At 45.7% G+C, this 18,850-nt stretch overlaps 1 protein-coding gene across 6 annotated transcripts in view; it reads left to right on the forward strand.

Annotated features, from left to right (window-relative positions):
- Positions 1-259: 259 nt before the first annotated feature.
- Positions 260-18,850, forward strand: part of USP13 (ubiquitin specific peptidase 13) — a 148,246-nt gene continuing 129,655 nt past the window's right edge. For all 6 annotated transcript variants that reach the window (XM_065540218.2, XM_074031433.1, XM_005546451.5 and 3 more), the window contains exon 1: positions 260-603. In XM_065540218.2, coding sequence (XP_065396290.1) covers positions 436-603 — 168 coding nt within the window. In that variant the 5' untranslated portion in view covers positions 260-435. The remainder of the gene's footprint in view (positions 604-18,850) is intronic.

Here is an 18,850-nt window from a genome sequence, read left to right on the forward strand (position 1 = left end):
GGATAGAAAAACACCTACGTGGTGTTTTCCCGGGGCTCTCCCGCGCCGCAGTCGGCCGCCAGCCCGCTCGGGCTCCCGCGCCGACGCCTCAGGGGCTCGCCCTCCGACCCCGCCGCCGAGCCCGGCCCGCTCGCAGGGCCCCTCTCCAGCTCCCCCTCCCCGGCGCGCTGCGGCTGGCGCTCCCCAGCCCCGCCTGACGCTGCAGCTGGGCCGGAGACTCGCCATTGGATTAAAAATAGCAGCGTCGCCCGCCCGCCCCGAGCCCCCGGTGCCCGCTCCCGCCCTGCGGCCCGCTCTCCCCGCCCGCCCCGGCTCGCCCGGCTGCGGTCGCCCGCGCAGCCCGCGCGTCCGCCCGCTCGCTGGCGCCACCGCCGCCGGCGGACAGCGCGCTCCGGCTCCGGCTCGGCTCGCTCGGCTCCTGTGCGTGCCGAGGCCATGCAGCGCCGGGGCGCCCTGTTCGGCATGCCGGGCGGCAGCGGAGGCCGGAAGATGGCTGCAGGAGACATCGGCGAGCTGCTGGTGCCCCACATGCCCACGATCCGCGTGCCCAGGTCCGGCGACAGGGTCTACAAGAACGAGTGCGCCTTCTCCTACGACTCCCCCGTAAGTGAGGCGCCTCGGGGGAGGGTCGCGGGGCCGGCGGCCTGCGGCACGTGAAGCCGGGGTAGAAGATGCGCAGTGGCGGCCGGGGACCTCTTCTCTTTCTCTGGGCGGCAGAATTGGCTCAGGAGCACTGCAGTTCGGCAGACAGTGAGCGCCCCAGGGCTGCTGCAGCCGAGGACTGGTGGCTTTGCTCCTCCAGCCTCCCCAGGCTGGAAGGGCCCAATTCCCAGCAGCTTGCACACAGCCCCGCCGCCGTTTAAAGATAGATGAGGTCCAAGAGTTCCCTGTTCCGAACTGCACGTTGCAGATCGTTTGCGTCCTCCCCGGGGCAGAGCGCAGGGCGGGTAGGTGGACGGGATGATTCCCCCACACCCCCGGACACACAGCCCTTCCTTTTCTGGGACCACTTGCTTTGCTCAGGGATCCCCACTCCTGGACAATTCTGATTTGCTCTCTGAGCTTTTCTTCCACCACTTCCCATTTCACCCTACTCCTTTTCTTGCCTTTAGAATGTCAGGGCCGGGCGCGGTGGCTCACGTCTGTAATACCAGCACTTTAAGAGGCGGAGGCGGGCGGATCGCCTGAGGTCAGGAGTTCGAGACCAGCCTGGCTAATATGGCGAAACCCCGTCTTTACTTAAAAACCCCCCAAAATTAGCCGGGTGTGGTGGCGGGCGCCTGTAGTCCCAGCTACTCGGGAGGCTGAGGCTTGAGAATCGCTTGAACCGGGAAGGAGGAGGCTGTAGTGAGCCGAGATCGCGCCACTGTCCTCCAGCCTGGGCGACAAAGCGAGACTCCGTCTCAAAAAAAAAAAAAAAAAAAAAAAAAAAGAAAAAGGAAAAGAAAAAAAAGGCAGACGAAACCTTCCGGTGCCTCCAATCGGGCAGCAGAAATAGGGGATCTACTGGATTGTGATGGTTTTCTTAAGCCTTTCCCCCTTACCCTTCTAAATGAGTCACTTGGACTGACATGCTCAAGTATAAATTATTAAAAGTTCAATCCCGAGTCGTGACCTCGGAGAATGGAGGAGGAAGCTGAGAGGGATCGCCGCCTTCTACCGGGGCGGTTGGTGGTGGTTTTCACCTGGTTCTATGTGAAAGTGTGAGAAGCAGCAGGAGGGTGAATGTCCCTTTCAAAAGTCAAAATAGGCTTCTAAGTGACTCAGCTGTCTGGCGTTTATCATGTCTTTTTGAGGACCAAGTTATTTTTATCCACCCACTTTAGATCTCATATGTCACCCGGCAGATCTCAATGCATTGGAAGGCGCATGGATTGGATGGACCGAGGCAGGTCTTGCAATTGTCCAATACCTTTGATTCATAGTATGTGGAGTATTGTCAGAGGGGAAAAGAAAAGTCCAAATGAGCGGCAACATTTCCAAAGTTTCCTTTATTATCTGTGGGTTGATTTTGGCTGGCTGCAAAGCATTTTTGCTCGATACACATTGGAGTATCAGAGTTAGTATCCTCTCTGTGACATTAGTTTTTTTATTTATGGTAATTACATATCATTTGAGGGATAAAACCTAACTTATTTTTTGACTGCTTACTTTTTTTTATTTCGAAAAGATCCAGAGTGGAATGTGAGAATCGGCAGTCCTTTCTTAGTATGTTATCCATAAATTATTTGAAAATGCCATTTTCAGATTGTATGGCCAGTGTTGGGCAGTTCCTAAAGTTGGAGAGGGATGATAGTGGTAACTAACCTAAGCAATTGACAGACTGTTACCTCCACGAGGAAGAAAGTGGCTTAAGTCTTTTAGGATAGCATGACATGGAAAGTGGGGTCAAATGACTTTCCCCATGTTTGATTTGGGCTCTTCTTCAAATTCTGTTTACAAACTTTGCTCTTGGAAGTTTTTGCTGCATAATGTAGTGGATAGCAGGTGTGGAAAAAAAGGCTGATTTTTAAAATTCACTTCCACAAATAGTTATTGGGAGCTTACTGTGTGTGTTTCTAGAATGTTACTATTCTAGAAACATCTCGTCCAGTGTAGACTGATGATTTCAGTCACATCATAGCAGTTCCTTGTGGGAGACTGGGATTAATTTACAAGGCTGATGAATCAGTATATTTCATTATCTATGTTTCGGGCAGGAAGGGAAGGAAGGTTTGATAATATTTATCTTAAAGCACAGTGCTTGATAATGAGAAGTTTTTTTTTTTTTTTTTTTTTTTTTTTGAGATGGATTTTTGCTCTTGTTGCCCAGGCTGAAGTGCAATGGCATGATCTCAGCTCACTGCAACCTCCGCCTCCTGGAGTCAAGCGATTCTCCTGCCTCAGCCTCCCAAGTAGTTGGGATTACAGGCGTGTGCCACCACACCAGGCTAGTTTTGTATTTTTAGTAAAGACAGGGTTTCGCCATGTTGGTTAGGCTGGTCTCGAACTTCTTACCTCAAGTGATCCACTCACTTTGGCCTCCCAAAGTACTGGTATTACAGGCATGAGCCACTGCAACCAGCCAGTATTTTGTTATGGTATGTAACACTACACTGTGAGTCCAATAAGGGTTTCTTCAGCACCTACTATGTGCCATCTCATACATGCATGACTGTAAGGACCGTAGAGAGCAAAATCCATTAGTGCTAAACACACCAGAAACTTTAATCCACAAGCGCCATGGGATGTCTTAGGGAAAAGGCCAAAACCAGCTGAGTGGAAAAAAAAATCATCCCTGCATTGGTTACTTTTGAAAAAGGTTATGTACAAAGATGGCTAGAAAATAAGGGAGATCAATATTCCAGGCCAGGGAAATTATGTGTGCAAAGGAGATATAAAGTGTGAATATTTCCCACTAATTTGCCTGAAATGTATTTGGAATAAAAAGATACATTTGGCAAGCAGCAAGAAGTGAGGTAGAACCAAGTAGAGAGTAGACGATGGGGGCCTTGAATCTGGAAAACATTTGGTCTTGATTTTATATGGTCAGTTACGGAAAGCTATTCTTGGTCATGTGATTTAAAATGATGTTGGAGAAAGACTGTGAATCAACAAATCTTTGTGATGTACCTACCCTGTCTGAGGCACTGTCTGTAGACCTTTGCCATTCTTCACCTTTGCGGGATATGAGTAGTGTATTAGTATCTCTATTCTCTTCTTCCTACCTCCTAGGGCTTAACACATAGCAGCTGCTCAATAACAGCTATTTTGGGATGAGCGAGAATTTGTTTTTCACCTACATCTTTGATTTCATCCTGGGCCCACCCTCCCACATTGACGTGTAGGTTCACCTCTCCATGGTTTGGTTCATTGTGCAAGGTCTGTAATGTACCTTCCCAGTGGAGCTTCTTTACAAGACTGAATTCAAGTGGTTCTGGCTCTATGAATCATTTCCATATTGCCTCCCACTAGACCCCGTAAGCACTCCTGTCTAACCCCCAGCGACATGTTCACGTGCTTGTCTCTGCCTTTGAGTGTGACCTTCCTGGAGAGTGGGGACTTTGTGTTATTCCCAGCAGCTGGTCTAGCATCTGGTATATATACCACGAACTCAGTGAATGCTTTGGAAATATATGAATTCCATGGAGTTACAGGCTCTGCACATGGTGAGGGTAAAACATATGGGAAATGTTGAGAAAGGAATCAGGGGGATTATCACATAGAATGTGATGACTTCATTGTGGGGGGCAAATGTGAAGGAGAGAGCCCAGACTGGCAGTGTTTGAATCCTATCTCTGTCACCCAGTGTGTAACTTCTCTGAGCCCCAGTTTCTCCATCTGTAAAATGGAGACAATAACAACCTATCTCAAAAGGTTGTTTTGTGGATTAAATAAATTAATACATAAAGTGTGTCTGACCAATTAGTAATCACATTCACATTTGCTTTAAAAAAGGAGGAAAGGCCAGGTGAGGTGGCTCACACCTGTAATCCCAGCACTTTGGGAGGCCAAGGCAGATGGATCACCTGAGGTCAGGAGTTCGAGACCAGCCTGGCCAACGTGGTAAAACCCCGTCTCTCCTAAAAACACAAAAATTAGCTGGGCATGGTGGTGCACACCTGTAATCCCAGCTACTGGGGAGTAGGGGTTGGGGGGGTGCTGAGGCAGGAGAATTGCTTGAACTCCAGAGGTGGAGGTTGCAGTGAGCCGAGGCTGCGCCACTGCACTCCAGCCTGGGCAACAGAGCGAGACTCCGTCTCAAAAAAAAAAAAAAAAAAATTAAAATAAAAAAGGAGGAAAGAGAGAAGAATAGAAGGAAGTAAAAAGAAAGCAAAATAGTCAGTCATGACCGGGTGTGGTGGCTCATGCCTGTAATCCTAGCACTTTGGGAGGCCGAGGCAGACAGATCACGACATCAAGAGATCAAGACCATCCTGGCCAACGTGGTGAAACTCCATCTCTACTAAAAAAAATACAAAAATTCTAAAATTATCTATTAGAACTCTGTCTAAAAAAAAAAAAAAAAAAAGAGAGAGAGAAAGAAAAAGAGTTAATCACAAATTGTAAGCCCGAGAGTCTGGTTGTCAGGGGTTATGTAGGAAGTTTTGTGTGCTTAAGTGGAGGAGGGATGTCTTGGTTCACACTTCTGCTTGTAAGCCTCCCTGGACCAGCATGGAAATCTCCTCTCATCTCTTTGGTTGTTGAGCTGCTCATTTATCTGGATGTACTTTGGTCCTGTGTCTCTTCAGTTTCCAGGTGGTCAATTCCAGTGAGGCGAGTCTCTGGCTTGTCCATGTGTAAGACTCATTTCCTTTTCTTTCTCAGCCTCCCAAGTGGCTGGGATTACAGATGCCCGCGATCGCGCCTGGCTACTTTTTTGTATTTTTAGTAGAGACGGGATTTCACTATGTTGGCCAGGCTGGTCTTGAACTCCTGACCTCGTGATCCACCCACCTTGGCCTCCCAAAGTGCTGGGATTACAGGTGGGAGCCACCGCACCAGGCCAACTCATTTCCTTTTCTAAGACCACCTTCCTCTTGTGATCATTTTTCTGGGCTCTCTCTCAACCTTCACCTTCTGCTTCAGACTTCATCCTTTCCTTTGAATGCCTGCATTACGTAGTCTGTGTCATGCAGCACAACGGCTCTAGTCTGTCCTCATGGTTTGCTCTCTCGTGCTAATTTTGCCCCCCTGCCCACTTGCATTGTAAGTGGAGCTGTTTATGCCTTCTCTTAGCTTGGGTCAACTGAAAATGGGGAGGCTTAGACAAGGCAGTTTATTTTGGAAAGTTATCCCAGGGAACAGAAGTGGAATTATGAGCAAGAGAATAGTGACAAAGAGAAAGAAAGAAAGTCATTCTGAGAATGAGTATGGAACTGGCTTCCACAGTGGGCAGCTAGAGCTAAACCTCACTGAGGACTCCCTGGGTAACTGCAGAGTGTGCCTCAGAATTGTCCACTTGAGATGGAGCAGAGGGGAGTACAGTATTTATCCACTGACTCCCATCCTCCATTGGTCAAGGTTTGTTCTAGGGGTGGAGAAGCCCTCACTCTTCCAAGTCTGTATTTGTAGGCACTGAGTCTGCAAATGGGAAGTATTTTGACAGGCTGAGCAGGACCAGCAGCAGCTGAGAAGCAAGAGGTCCTCAGTGCAGCTGAGGCTAAGACTGTTGGGCCGCACCTGCATGACAATCAGCTGCCCACAGTGGCTGAACCAAAAAGGTGACTGGAGGGGATATGAGACTCAGCATAAATGGTTGCCCCTTACCCCCACCTCTTCTTCCCTTCTCGCATCAGGACTGGTTTGTAAGAAGGAACTTTTTTCCCATTTTTAGAAGTTCTGAGATGGCTCAGTAATATTGAGATGTCACTGTTGGTTCTTTGTCTTCTTGGGAGTCTTTGGAAAACTCTGATGACAGGGACCTGGTGGGAGTGGCTGGTTTAGATATCCACCAGGAAAGGCTTTGAGATCTCCATCTACTTGTGGGAACACTTCATGTTAGGGGCTCAGTGAATCTTTCTTTCTGTCCTTTCTTCCACAAATATTTATTGATGTGCCTGGTATTCTTTCAGGCATTGCCAGTAATAATAATGACATCTCACATGTATGTAGAGCAGTTTTCAAACTGTGCTCCCTGGACCAGCAGCACTAGCATGTCTTGGGAACTGCTAATTCTTGGGTCCCACCCCAGACCTTCTGAAACAGAATATCTGGGGGTGGGGGTGTAGCAGTCTGTGTGTTAATAAGCAATTTGGGTGATTCTGAAACATGCCAAAGTTTGAGACCTAGTGATAGGGCACTTACTAGGTGCCATGCATCATTCCAAGCCTTCTCATTATTGCATATATTATTATACGTATATGAACTCATTATTTAATCATCACAACAAACCTATGTTTTATACTGTTACCATTTTGCAGATGAGGAAACTCAAGTACAAAGATCACATAGAGAGCAAGTGGTAGAGCTGGGATATGAATCTGGATTGTCTGACTCTAGAATCTGTTTAAAACCATTTTGGCTAGGTGTGGTGGCTCACACCTATAATCCCAGCACTTTGGGAGGTGGAGGCGGGCGGATCACCTGAGGTCAGGAGTTTGAGATTAGCCTTGCCAACATGGCAAAACGCCGTCTCTACTAAAAATACAAAAATTAGCCAGGCGTGGTGGCGGGTGCGTGTAGTCCTAGCTACTCGGGAGGCTGAAACAGGGAGAATCGCTTGAATCTGGGGGGCAGCGGTTGCAGTGAGCCAAGATCCTGCCATTCCACTCCAGCCTGGGCGACAGAGCAAGACTCTGTCTCAAAAGACAAGCAAACAAAACATTTTAACTTGTTTTAATTGTACAATTAGTGGCATTAAATTACATTTGCATTGAAACATTTTAACTCATTTTCATTGTACAATTCAGTGGCATTAAATTACATTCGCATTGCTGTGTCACTACGCATTGTTGTGTAAATATCACTACTGTCGATCTCCAGTTTTTCATCTTTCCAAACTGAAACTCTGTATTTATTTGACAATAAACCCTCATTTCTCCCTTCTCCTAGCCCCTTGTAATTTCCATTCAACTTTCTGTCCCTGTGAATTTGCTTATTCTAGGCACTTTATACAAGTGGAATTACACAGTATTTGTCCTTTTGTGTCTGGCTTATTTCATTTAGCATAATGTTATCAAGTTTCAGTGTTGTAGCACGTATCCGAATTTCCTTCCTTCTTAAGGCTGAATAATATTCCATCATATATATGTACATGTATTAAATTTTTTGTCCATTCACCTGTTAATGGACATCGGGTTGTTTCTACCTTTTGACTGTTGTGAATAAAGCTGCTTCAATTGTTGGTGTACAAGTATTTGTTTGAGTCCCTGTAGATTCTCTGCATTTTACCATTGTACTATGCACGTTGCCTTGCAGGCAAGGAGACTTCCCATCATAATGCTTACTTGCAGGGAGAAAAAAAAGTTAATTTAGGATCTCTGTGGAAAACTCTTCCTTCTAATGGATAAACTGATACGAGATAGTAAAGCAAAATTTAGGAGCAGACAGACTTTTTTTCCACTTTGAAGATACAAACTTAAAGTAAATCTTATTAGTTTCACATGTCAAAAGTTTCCTTCCAAAAGCAACTAGCTGAAAAGTTGTTCTCAAGCAGTGATTCTCAAGCTTTCTGACCTCTTTATACGCTTAAACATTTTTGAGAACCACAGAAAGCTTTTGTGTGATGTCTGCTGCTATTTACCATACTAGAAATTAAAACTGAGAAAAATTTAAAACAATTCGAACAATTACATTCTATTAGCTTTCGAAATGATGTCATTGCATGTCATGTAGCCTTGAGAAAATGCCACTGTATGCTGTGAGAGAATGAGAGAGAGAAAGGCAAGTAACTTCATGTTATGATAATAGTTTTGACCTCCCAAATTACTTAAAGACTCTGGGGTGTCACAGGGTTACCAGGCCTTACTTTGGAAACCAAAGTTCTAGAGTTTAGGTAAGAAGATATAACCACTTATTCTAGTCACATACCTCACCTGAAATGTAGCTTTTATGGGTTCACATTAAATTATTGTCTTAATTTTAGCTCAAGCATAGATGTCATATGTTGCATGCACATTCTTTTTGAAGCAAATTAAAATTTAGAGAATTTGATCGACACTTTTTGAAAAAATTAGAGCTACTTGAGCTGGGAATTGACTATTTCATAGATAGGAATTTTTTTTTATTCTCTGAACTGTGAGTTTCATTGTAGGGTGACCTGGCTGGGCTGTTTATTTGGGGAAGCTTAAATGTTAGTGTCTTAATTTTTTTTTTTTTTTTCGTTTGGCTACCAGTTAGGAGACTATTCTGATCTCTTGTCTGGAAAATATAGGCCTGTCTGCCAATATTCAGGGAACTGAGTGGGAGCAGAGGGTGAAGGTGGTCCCCCCATCTGGGTATTGGATACCAGCTGGATAGTGCCTGTAGGTTCTCAGCTGTGTCTGTGCTTTGCTAAGCTTCTCCCATCATTGCAGGGGCTGGCTCCTGGACATTGCATTTCCCAGAGTCTCTTGGTGGTAAGATTCTGATATTGATTTTTCCAGTAAGAGATTTAGAAGGCAAAAAAGAAGGAGAAGCTAGCCACTTTCCTATTGCAACTGTGGCACCTGGTCGATCTGAGGTTTTCCTAGCAGCATCTGAGTGTCCTTCTGGGACACAGTTAGCTCAGTGGTGGGGGATCTGACGTCATCTGTGCAGTTTCTTGTGACGCTTGCACATCCTGATTTCCTGAACATAGGCAGTGATTTCTCTGACTATGGCTCTCACTGCCCTTCCCATGATTTTTTAAGCTTTTAATTTCCTGTATCAAATCTCTTCCTGCCTGTAATACCTAGAATAGCATCTATTTTCTGACCAAATCTGGACTGATACACATACATTCTCTTAGTCCCCATGTTCGTGATGGTGCCCCTATTCTTAACTAAGCCCATTCTTCCCCAGCGCTGAAACCTTTGTTTTCATCTGCTTTAGAGAATCATTCTCCAGTTCTTTGCCAGGAAAGGGAGGAACGTCTGGGAGTGGAGGTGAGATTTGGGGCTCTGATGGCTACGTAGAAACTCTTTTTCTTTATTTTAGCTCCTACTTCACCCCATCATCCAGAGTTATCTTGAACTGCCAGTTCTGGAGTCTTTTGGGCGTTCTGGGGTGAAGATCAGGTTGGATCTTGGCTTTCCCTGCTGCTGGCCTAGGATTCAGCTCTGTCGCCATCTTAGTCTCTTAGCATTCATTTAGTCCAGCTTTCCAGACTTTAGTGCTATAGCTTATGTCTTTAAAAAATCCCTTTGCTGTCCTTTGATTGGGGTTTCAGAAAAGAGTGAAATGGATGTCTTTGTGTCATTTGCCCTGTGTACCCTAAAATCCTGCTTTTCTAAAATCATAATCAAGAAGTCACTTGCTGTCCCTTTTGGACAGTAGTTCATTACCTTTAAAGTTGTACCATTTTTAGAGCTTTGGAATGTGAGAGATGATGCTGATCCTGCCAGGAAGACGTTTTGGAAAAGTTCACGTTCTCTGCTCATTTTGAATCTGGACATCTGTGCAACTCTGAATTCTCTTTTTCCTCCCCTGCATTCCTCTTCCTATGGACTGGAGCTCAGTTAAAGGAGCGGCCATCCATTTTAGTGCCCCAGATTGAGAGATGTATGGTATCATCCATTCTACCTCCCTCTCTCTCTTTTTATTTCTTAAATTGTGATAAAATAAATACATATAACATAAACTTTACCATGTTAACCATTTTAAAATGTACAGTTCAGTGGCGTTGAAGTACATTCACACTGTTTTGCAATTATCACCGTCTGTCTTCAGAATTCTTTTCATCTTGCAAAATAGAAACTCTGTACCTATTAAACAATGACTCCCTGTTCTCCCCTTTTCTCAGCCTCTGATAGCCACCATTCTACTTTTTGTCTCTCAGATTTGACCACTCTAGGTACTTTATGCAAGTGGAATCATGCAATATTTGTCCTTTTTGACTGACTCATTTCACTTGGCATAATGTCCTCAAGGTTAATCCACGTTGTTGTGTCAGTTTTCTTTCAGGATAATATCCCATTGTGTATATACACTGCATCTTGTTTATCCAGTCATCTGTCAGGGACACTGTGTTGCTTCCACCTTTTGGCTCCTGTGAATCGTGCTGCTATGAACATGGCTATCTCACTGTCTCTTTTAGCATCACATCCCATTAATCACCAAATTCTGGTATATCCTCCTCTTACCCTTGCATTGCTAAGGCTCAGGCCCTCATCCTTTATTGCCTGGACTGTTGCAGAAGCTTCCTAACAACCACCTTGCTTTCCCTTCCTGTCTGTCACACTGCACTCTCAGATATTTTTAAAAATAGAGGTCTGATCATGTCATTTTCCTGCCTTGAAATCCTCAATGGTGCCATTCAGACTTTTCTAACATGGCACATCACCTCAGTTTATCCAAAGCTGTTGATCCAGCTTTCCTGACCTCTGCTTACTTTCTTTCTGTCCCAAAGGACTTTCTATTCTCTAGGTGCTCCGTGCTCTTGCCCCTCCATGTGCTTGCTCATGCTCTTGCATTGACCTGGAATGCATTCTCTCACCCTTCAGCCCCCTGGAAAAGCCCTGTTGGTCCTTTAAAGCCAGCTCAGGTGTTCTCTGTGAGGACTCCTCCCATCCTCATAAGCTGAGTTAGATATCTGTTTTCCTTTGCTTTCACTTTCTACATCTTTGTCATGGGTGGGATACAGATTGTGGGGATGTGGAATAGCTGAGGTCTTGGAGAATTAAAAGGAAAAGAGTAGAGAACTAAAAACCACACAATTTGTGAACCTGTGCCATTAAGCCTGTATCTTTTCTGATTTTCTGTTTTTTTTTTTTTTTTAATGGAGTCTCGCTCTGTTGCCCAGGCTGGAGTGCAGTGGCATGATCTTGGCTCACTGCAACCTCCGCTTCCCGGGTTCAAGCTGGGATTACAGGCGTGTGCCACCATGCCCAGCTATTTTTTTTGTATTTTTACTAGGGACAGTGTTTCACCATGTTGGTCAGGTTGGTCTGGAACTCCTGACCTCAAATGATCTGCCCGCCTCAGCCTCCCAAAGTGCTGGGATTACAGGCATGAGCCACCGCACCCAGCTGCCAATATGGTATTTTCATGTTATCTTATTATCTGAAACATCATAGGTTTGACCCTTGAAAAGCCAGGGAAAAGTGTTTTGGGTACTTGCTGAGTGTTATTTGTGTTGTGGTTCTAGGGTGCTTGGTAAAAGATCCCACATTGGGCCCCTCAGGGAGATGACAAAAGGACTGGGATCTGTGGTTGCAGATCAGGCCTCTGTCTGGTCTGTTCAGTATTGTGGTGATCAGTTAGGACTCCCCTTGTTCCCACGCACAGGGAAGATGTGAACACGAACATCTATTTTTAGGGCTAGAACAACAGGACAATGTAACAATGACAAGAATGTAATGAATCTGAATATGCCTCTGGACAGAGATGTTGCTTGAGGTGCAGGATAGGATGTACCTCATGTGGTAAGATTAAAAAGGAAAGACCATGCACGGTGGTTCACGCCTATAATCCCAGCACTTTGGGAGGCCGAGGTCGGCGGATCACCTGAGGTCAGGAGTTCAAGATCAGCCTGGCCAACGTGGTGAAATTCCGTGTCTACTAAAAATACAAAACTTAGCCTGGCATGGTGGCAGGCACCTGTAATCCCAGCTACTCAGGAGGCTAAGGCAGGATAATCGCTTGAACCTAGGAGGTGGAGTTTGCAGTGAGCCATGATCATGCCATTGCACTCCAGCCCAGGCAACAGAGTAAGACCTTGTCTCAAAAGAAAAAAAAAAGATTAAAAAGGAAACATTCTGCTTTGTGTTAATTAGCAAGTGTTAATACTGACTTATGGCTTACTGTACACTCTGCGCTGCAGGAAGTATTATAGGGGGAGAGAGGGTGTAAGTGGGAGGGAAACAGAGGACCATGGCAGAGAAGAGTGTGACATGGATCTCTATCATAGTGGAGTGTGTATGCTAATTTCAAGTGTCCATTATGGAAAGTCTGGCATGAGGACGTAACCGCTTGAGCTAACTCCAATCCGTCAAGTGTCTATTATGAATCAAATACTATGCCAGGCACTTTTATGTACGTCATCTCATTTAATTATGATAGTAATTGGCTTACATGTTATAGTTACGATTTTGCCCCTGTTTTACAGATGAGGAATGGAGAGTCAGAGAGGTTAGGTAATTTCTTCAAGGATTTGTTCAAAGATGGCTTCATGACAGAGTTGGTCTTTAAACCCTGATGAGTCATGAAGTTAGACCCTGCAGCACTTACAGGATATTTAAGGCTTTTCTTTTTTTTGAGACAGAGTCTTGCTGTGTCGCCCAGGCTGGAGTGCAGTGGTGTGATCTCGGCTCACTGCCACCTCCGCCTCCCCAGTTCGAGTGAGTCTTGTGCCTCAGCCTCCTGAGTAGCTGGGACCACTGGCATGCACCACTTTGCCCAGCTAATTTTTGTATTTTCAGTAGAGATAGGGTTTCTCCATGTTGGTCAGGGCGTTCTTGAACTCCTGACCTCAAGTGATCTGCCTGCCTTGGCTTCTCAAAGTGTGGGATTACAGGCATGAGCCACTGCACCCAGCTGGATATTTAAGCTTTAAACAATGTGGTGCTTAAAATTTGTGAGAGGAGATTTTAGACCTGGGAATAATCAACAAAGTCTAGAAGAGTTACTGGCCTGGACAACTGGATGGAATCCAAAGAGGCAGCACTTTGGAGGGGAAGGGTGAACAAAGGTATGGAATTGGGACCAACTTGACTTGCATGTGAGACAGTAAAAATTGTCTTATGGAAGAGAGGATTCCTGGGGAGACTGGAAAGCAAAGTTGAATCTTCTGTGGGATGTAAAAGAGGTTGGTCTTGATAAGGTTAGACCTGAGGGAGCAGCCAATTATGAGCAAGGGAACAGCATGGGGATGGTTGTCCTCTGGTGCTACTGTTCTGGAAGTGGAATGAGGAATAGGTGGGAGTGGCTACAGGAAGCAGGGTTGAAAGTAATTCACATATTGTATCCTTTGTGTAAAGCTGCTGAATTGCTCCTTTGGAGGTGCCATTTGGGGCAGGTTCTGCCATTGAGTGTCCAGCCTGTTCTTTGGAAGAAGCCTCAGTTGGTGTAAATTCTCTCTCTAGGTCCCCAGTTTTATTGCTGGACACAAGCTGATTAGGACAAGTGGGCTGTGAGGGCCCCTGTCTTGCAGCTCCTTCACCGGTGTCTCGAAGCCCAGCACCTTGGGTCTTGCCACTGTTTTTGTCAGGGAGCTGTCAATCTGGAGTGGCCACTTCCCAGGGACTCCAGCTGTCCTTTTGCATTTGGGGAGTGGAGCTGGCAAAGCCTGCTGAAACCTCTCTCCTGCCCCTCAGGAAAGCTTGGCAGGGTGCCTGGTGCAGGCTGCTTACTTGAGTGGGGCTGCCCTCCTTTGCCTGTCCCTCCTGCTTTCCTTGAATGAAACAGTCTTGAAAAAAAGAGAAACTGCTCTTTTCCCCAGGCCCCCACGAGAGCGTGTGCTTGCCGACAGCCGCCCACCTGGCTCCTGTCACCAAAACGACATCTGCTTCTCAGTAGCACCAGGCAGCCCGCAGGGGGCTCGACTGGCCTGGGCTCAAATCCACCTCCACTTACTACTTAGCAGCCATGTGACTTCAACAAATGCTTTAATGTCACTGAATTCCTGTGAGCCTTGGTTTCCCCCTTTGTAGTGCCTTACCTTGCAGGGTTGTTGTAATCACAGCTGTCCATTCAACCTATCTTATTGCTGTCCTCTCTGGAACTCTCCCCTCCCTAGCTCTCACTTTTAAGCTAGTGGATGTGTAGCAGAGGTACTTGCCCTTTTATTAGTGGTTTAATGAGGGGTTCCCTTCGAGAAGATGAAATGGCATTTATGGAGTCTTAGGGTTGCCGAAGAGAGACGTCTTTTACTTGGTAATTCTGCATAAGGCTCTACTCAACAGTGAAAGCTTTTGCTGGCCTCTTTGATGGGGACTCTGTTCTGGGCCATTGTTCATACTCAAATTCAGATCCGAGGGATGGGCTTTTATGGGTTAGCCTGGAAATTCAGTCTTCGTGTTTATCAGGGGGATTTCATCCTGAAGAAAACCATCACTTTTAAAAAATAAAATAAAAATAAGAAATAACTATAAAAGGTGTACTGTTGACAAGGTGGTTTCACATTTTCTTTTTGTGTGTAAGCTGGGGACTGCTGCAGGTGCCCAGTTCACTGTGTTCGTATGCTGATGGTTTCCATGTTACCCATTTATCCTGAGAGTATTGTAGTAGTTCAACTTCGTGCCCTGCCTCTGGCCTTCCCCAGCTGCGGTGGGGTCAGTATCCTCATTGCTCAAAATACCCAGAGGAATGATCCTTTTTTTTTTTTTTTTGCGACAGAGTTTTGCTCTTCTTGTCCAGTTTGGAGTGCAATGGAGCGATCTCGGCTCACTGCAACCTCTGTCTCCTGGGTTCAAGTGATTATTCTGCCTCAGCCTCCCGAGTAGCTGGGATTACAGGCATGCATCACCACACCTGGCTAATTTTTATATTTTCAGTAGAGATGGGATTTCTCCATGTTGGTCAGACTGGTCTTGAACTCACAGCCTCAGGTGATCCGCCCGCTTTGGCCTCTCAAAGTGCTGGGATTACAGGCATGAACCACCATGCCCGGCTGCTTCAGTTTTATACTTATCAAAAAAGTTAATAAATGATGCCTCAGTAGAACACTAAATTTATAGTGTAGTCAAAACTTAGTTGTTCAGACTCTGCCTTTAGCTGTGCAGGACCAGGCTGTACAGCTCTAATGCATAGGAGTCCTCTGCAGAAAGGGAGACAGTCAAAGTCAGAGCAAGCTGGAGGAATCATTACTGCATTAACATTTCAACATTTATTTATTTATATATTTTTTAGAGATGGGGTCTCGCTGTGCTGCCCAGGCTGGCATCGATCTCCTGGGCTCAAGTGGTCCTCCCACCTCAGTCCTTTGAGTAGCTGGGACTACAGGTGTGCGCCACCATGCCTGCTGCTGGATTAGTATTTCCGTTTTTTTCTTAACATTTCATGGCCACAGATGTTTTATCAGTGTTTAGCAGCAAGGCCAATACTCTCTTGGGATTACATGCCTTTGTTCTTTCCTACCTAGTTTATGTGGACACATTTATTTCACTGAATCTGCTGTTGAAACCAAGATTTTAGATTTTGCAACTATTGTATTCTGGTAATTTTGTTTTACTGGTGACCTGTTTGATTATTCCCTGCTAGCCAGCCTGTTTTCTTTCTTTCTCTGTTTATTTGTTTTTTAAGACGAAGTGTCACTCTGTTGTCCAGGCTAGAGTGCAGTGGTGTGATCTTGGCTCACTGCAACCTTGACCTCCTGGGCTCAAGCAGTTCGCCTGCCTTGGCCTCCCAAAGTGCTGAGATTACAGGCATGAGCCACTGCATCCAGCCCTATTTTCTGATAATGCTTTTCTCCATTGTATTTCCCCCTTCTGTGTGTTGCATGCTTGCCACCCTTGATCTGGAATCTTGTTTTACTTTCTTATTGCTCACTTGCTTCTTACCTATGAGTGCTTAATTTGCTCATTTGCTTCTTGTTTATGGGTGCTTAATTTTTGCAATTTAAAACTCTTGTCTGGTTTGCTCTAGAAGCGAGAATATACTGGAGATCTGTGCTCTGGTTATTGGAACACTCATGTCTGTCATTCGGACATGGAAGTAAGTACCTGAGAGGTTGAATTCATAGGTAGGTGGTTGCTTGATGAAAGCAAAGGTTGGGCAGAGAGAGGAGGGTGCTCTTATGTACTCAGTAATGAATCAGAACCATTAGGAGTTGTCCTCACTTCCACCCTTTTCCACATGCCTCTACACCTAATCCATCTCCTGGGCTAGTGTGCTCTATCCTAAAATTATATCCTGGCTGGGCACAGTGGCTCACGCCTCTAATCCCAGCACTTTGGGAGGCCAAGGCGGGCAGATCACCTGAGGTCAGGAGTTTGAGACCAGCCTAGCCAACATGGTGAAACCCCATCTCTAATAAAAATACAAAAATTAGCCGGTGTGGTGGCACACGTCTGTGGTCCCAGCTACTCGGGACGCTGAGGCATGAGGATCTCTTGAACTCGGGAGGCAGAGGTGCAGTAAGCTGAGATCACGCCACTGGACTCCAGCCTGGGCTAAAGGGCAAGACTCCATCTCAAAAACAAACAAACAAACAAAAAAATTAAATAAATAAATAAAATACAATAATATCCTGACACTGCCCATTTCCCTGTCTCTGCTGTCAGCCCCCTTCCCTCTTTCTCCTGTCACCTTCCCCAGGCTAAGCCACCATCTGGCCTTGTTTAGACAAAGGCTGTCTAAAAGAGCTTTCTGAGATGATGGAATTATTCTGTGTCTGAGCTGTCCAATAGGGTAGCCACTAGCCATCTTTGGCTGTTGAGCACTTGAAATTGGCCAGTGCGGTAGAGGAACTGAAGTTTTAATTTAACTTAATTTAAATTTAAATATTCACATAGGGCTAGTGGCTACCATATTAGACAGTGTGGGTCTAGACTATACAGTAGCCTCTCAACTGCATATTCTCTTGACCCTCCCCCCGCCATAATTCTTCCACAGTAGCCAGAGTGATCTTTGAAAAATGTAGATGAGATCATGGCACTTCTCACTTTAGAAGCCTCCAGTGGCTTTGCTTCTGCCCAGTGTGCACCCAGCTCTCCCCTGGCGTGCAAGGCTTTCTTGAGCTGACCTTTGCAGCCCTCTCCTTCTGTACTGTCACCACCTTTTTCTCATGCTTCTCCAGCACCTGGCTGGCTTTCTATCCTTCAAAGCAGTAGCCAAGCTTTTTTTGGAGTTGGGACCTTTGCACATGCTTTTGCATCTGGAGAGGGTACTCTTCCTTCTTTGCTTGCCTGACTACTCATCATCTTTGAAGTCTCAGCCTCCTAGAGACAATCCTGTCTCCTGTCTGTATAAAGACCCCAATCCTCAGGCTCCTCTTATCACTGCTGGGAATTATCTTTGATGTCTCTTTCTTGCTTGTTGCCTGTCTCTTTTTACTAGGATGTAAATGTCATTAGGGCATCACCCTTGCTGGGTCTCTGATGTCTTGCATTGAGGGACTGAACACACTCCTTCTGCCCTTCACCCCCATGGCCTTCTTTTGCCTCTAGAGAAGACATCACAGCCTCACTCTCATGGCTTCTTTTCCATTCTCCACATTGACCACCCCCTTCTGTAAACACGAGTGGCAGCCAACTAGAGTACAGTGTTCCTGATTAGTTTCACTTTTCCCAGTTGTAATCACAGTCTCATTTGCCTCCCTGAGGTTACACTCCTTATCACCTCTATTTTACTTGTTCCCGAATTTCCTCAGCTGCAGATCTCAAGGTAATCTCTTATTAATCTCAAATTATTGGCCAGGCACAGTGGCTCATGCCTGCAATCCAACAATTTTTTTATTTTGTTTTGAGACAGAGTCTTGCTCTGTCGCCCAGGCTGGAGTGCAGTGGCGTGATCTCGGCTCACTGCAACCTCTGCCTCCTGGGTTCCAGCGATTCTTCTGCCTCAGCCTCCTGAGTAGCTGGGATTACAGGTGTGCGCCACCATGCCCGGGTAATTTTTGTATTTTTATTGGAGACGGGGTTTCACCATGCTGGCCAGGCTGCTCTCGAACTCCTGACCTCAGGTGATCTGCCTGTCTCGGCCTCACAAAGTGCTGGGATTACAGGCGTGAGTCATTCTGCCTGGCCAATCCCAGTACCTTTGGAGGCTAAGGTGGGTGGATTACTTGAGATCAGGAATTAGAGACCAGCCTGGACAACATGGCAAAACCCCATCTCTACTAAAAATACAAAAATTAGCCAGGCGTGGTGGTGGGCACCAGTAATCCCAGCTACTTGGGAGGCTGAGGCAGGAGAATCCCTTGAACCCGGGAGGCAGAAGTTGAAGTGAGCTGAGATTGCTCCACTGCATTTCAGCCTGGGCGATAGAGTGAGACTCTCTCAAAGATAAAAAATAAAAATCTCAAGTTATTGCCACCACGCTTTACTTTGAGTAGTGGAAATGTACAGCCCCCATAAAGCTGTGTGGTTGGGAAGCCAGGTTGAGAAAAGGGAGCATATCTAAATACATTCAGTTAAAAAACTTTTATTTGTATTTTAATTAAAAAATGAATCTATGTTCCTGAAGAGAAATTTAAAAATGCCAGAAGAGAATGGGAAGAAAACAAATTCCCACATTGTCTCCCCATGCTGAGATAACATCATATGCCAGGAAGAGTGTGCATGTCACGTATATTATAACAGCATACACAGTG

Source organism: Macaca fascicularis, chromosome 2, assembly GCF_037993035.2.
Source record: "Macaca fascicularis isolate 582-1 chromosome 2, T2T-MFA8v1.1".
NCBI classification, from domain to species: Eukaryota; Metazoa; Chordata; class Mammalia; order Primates; family Cercopithecidae; genus Macaca; species Macaca fascicularis.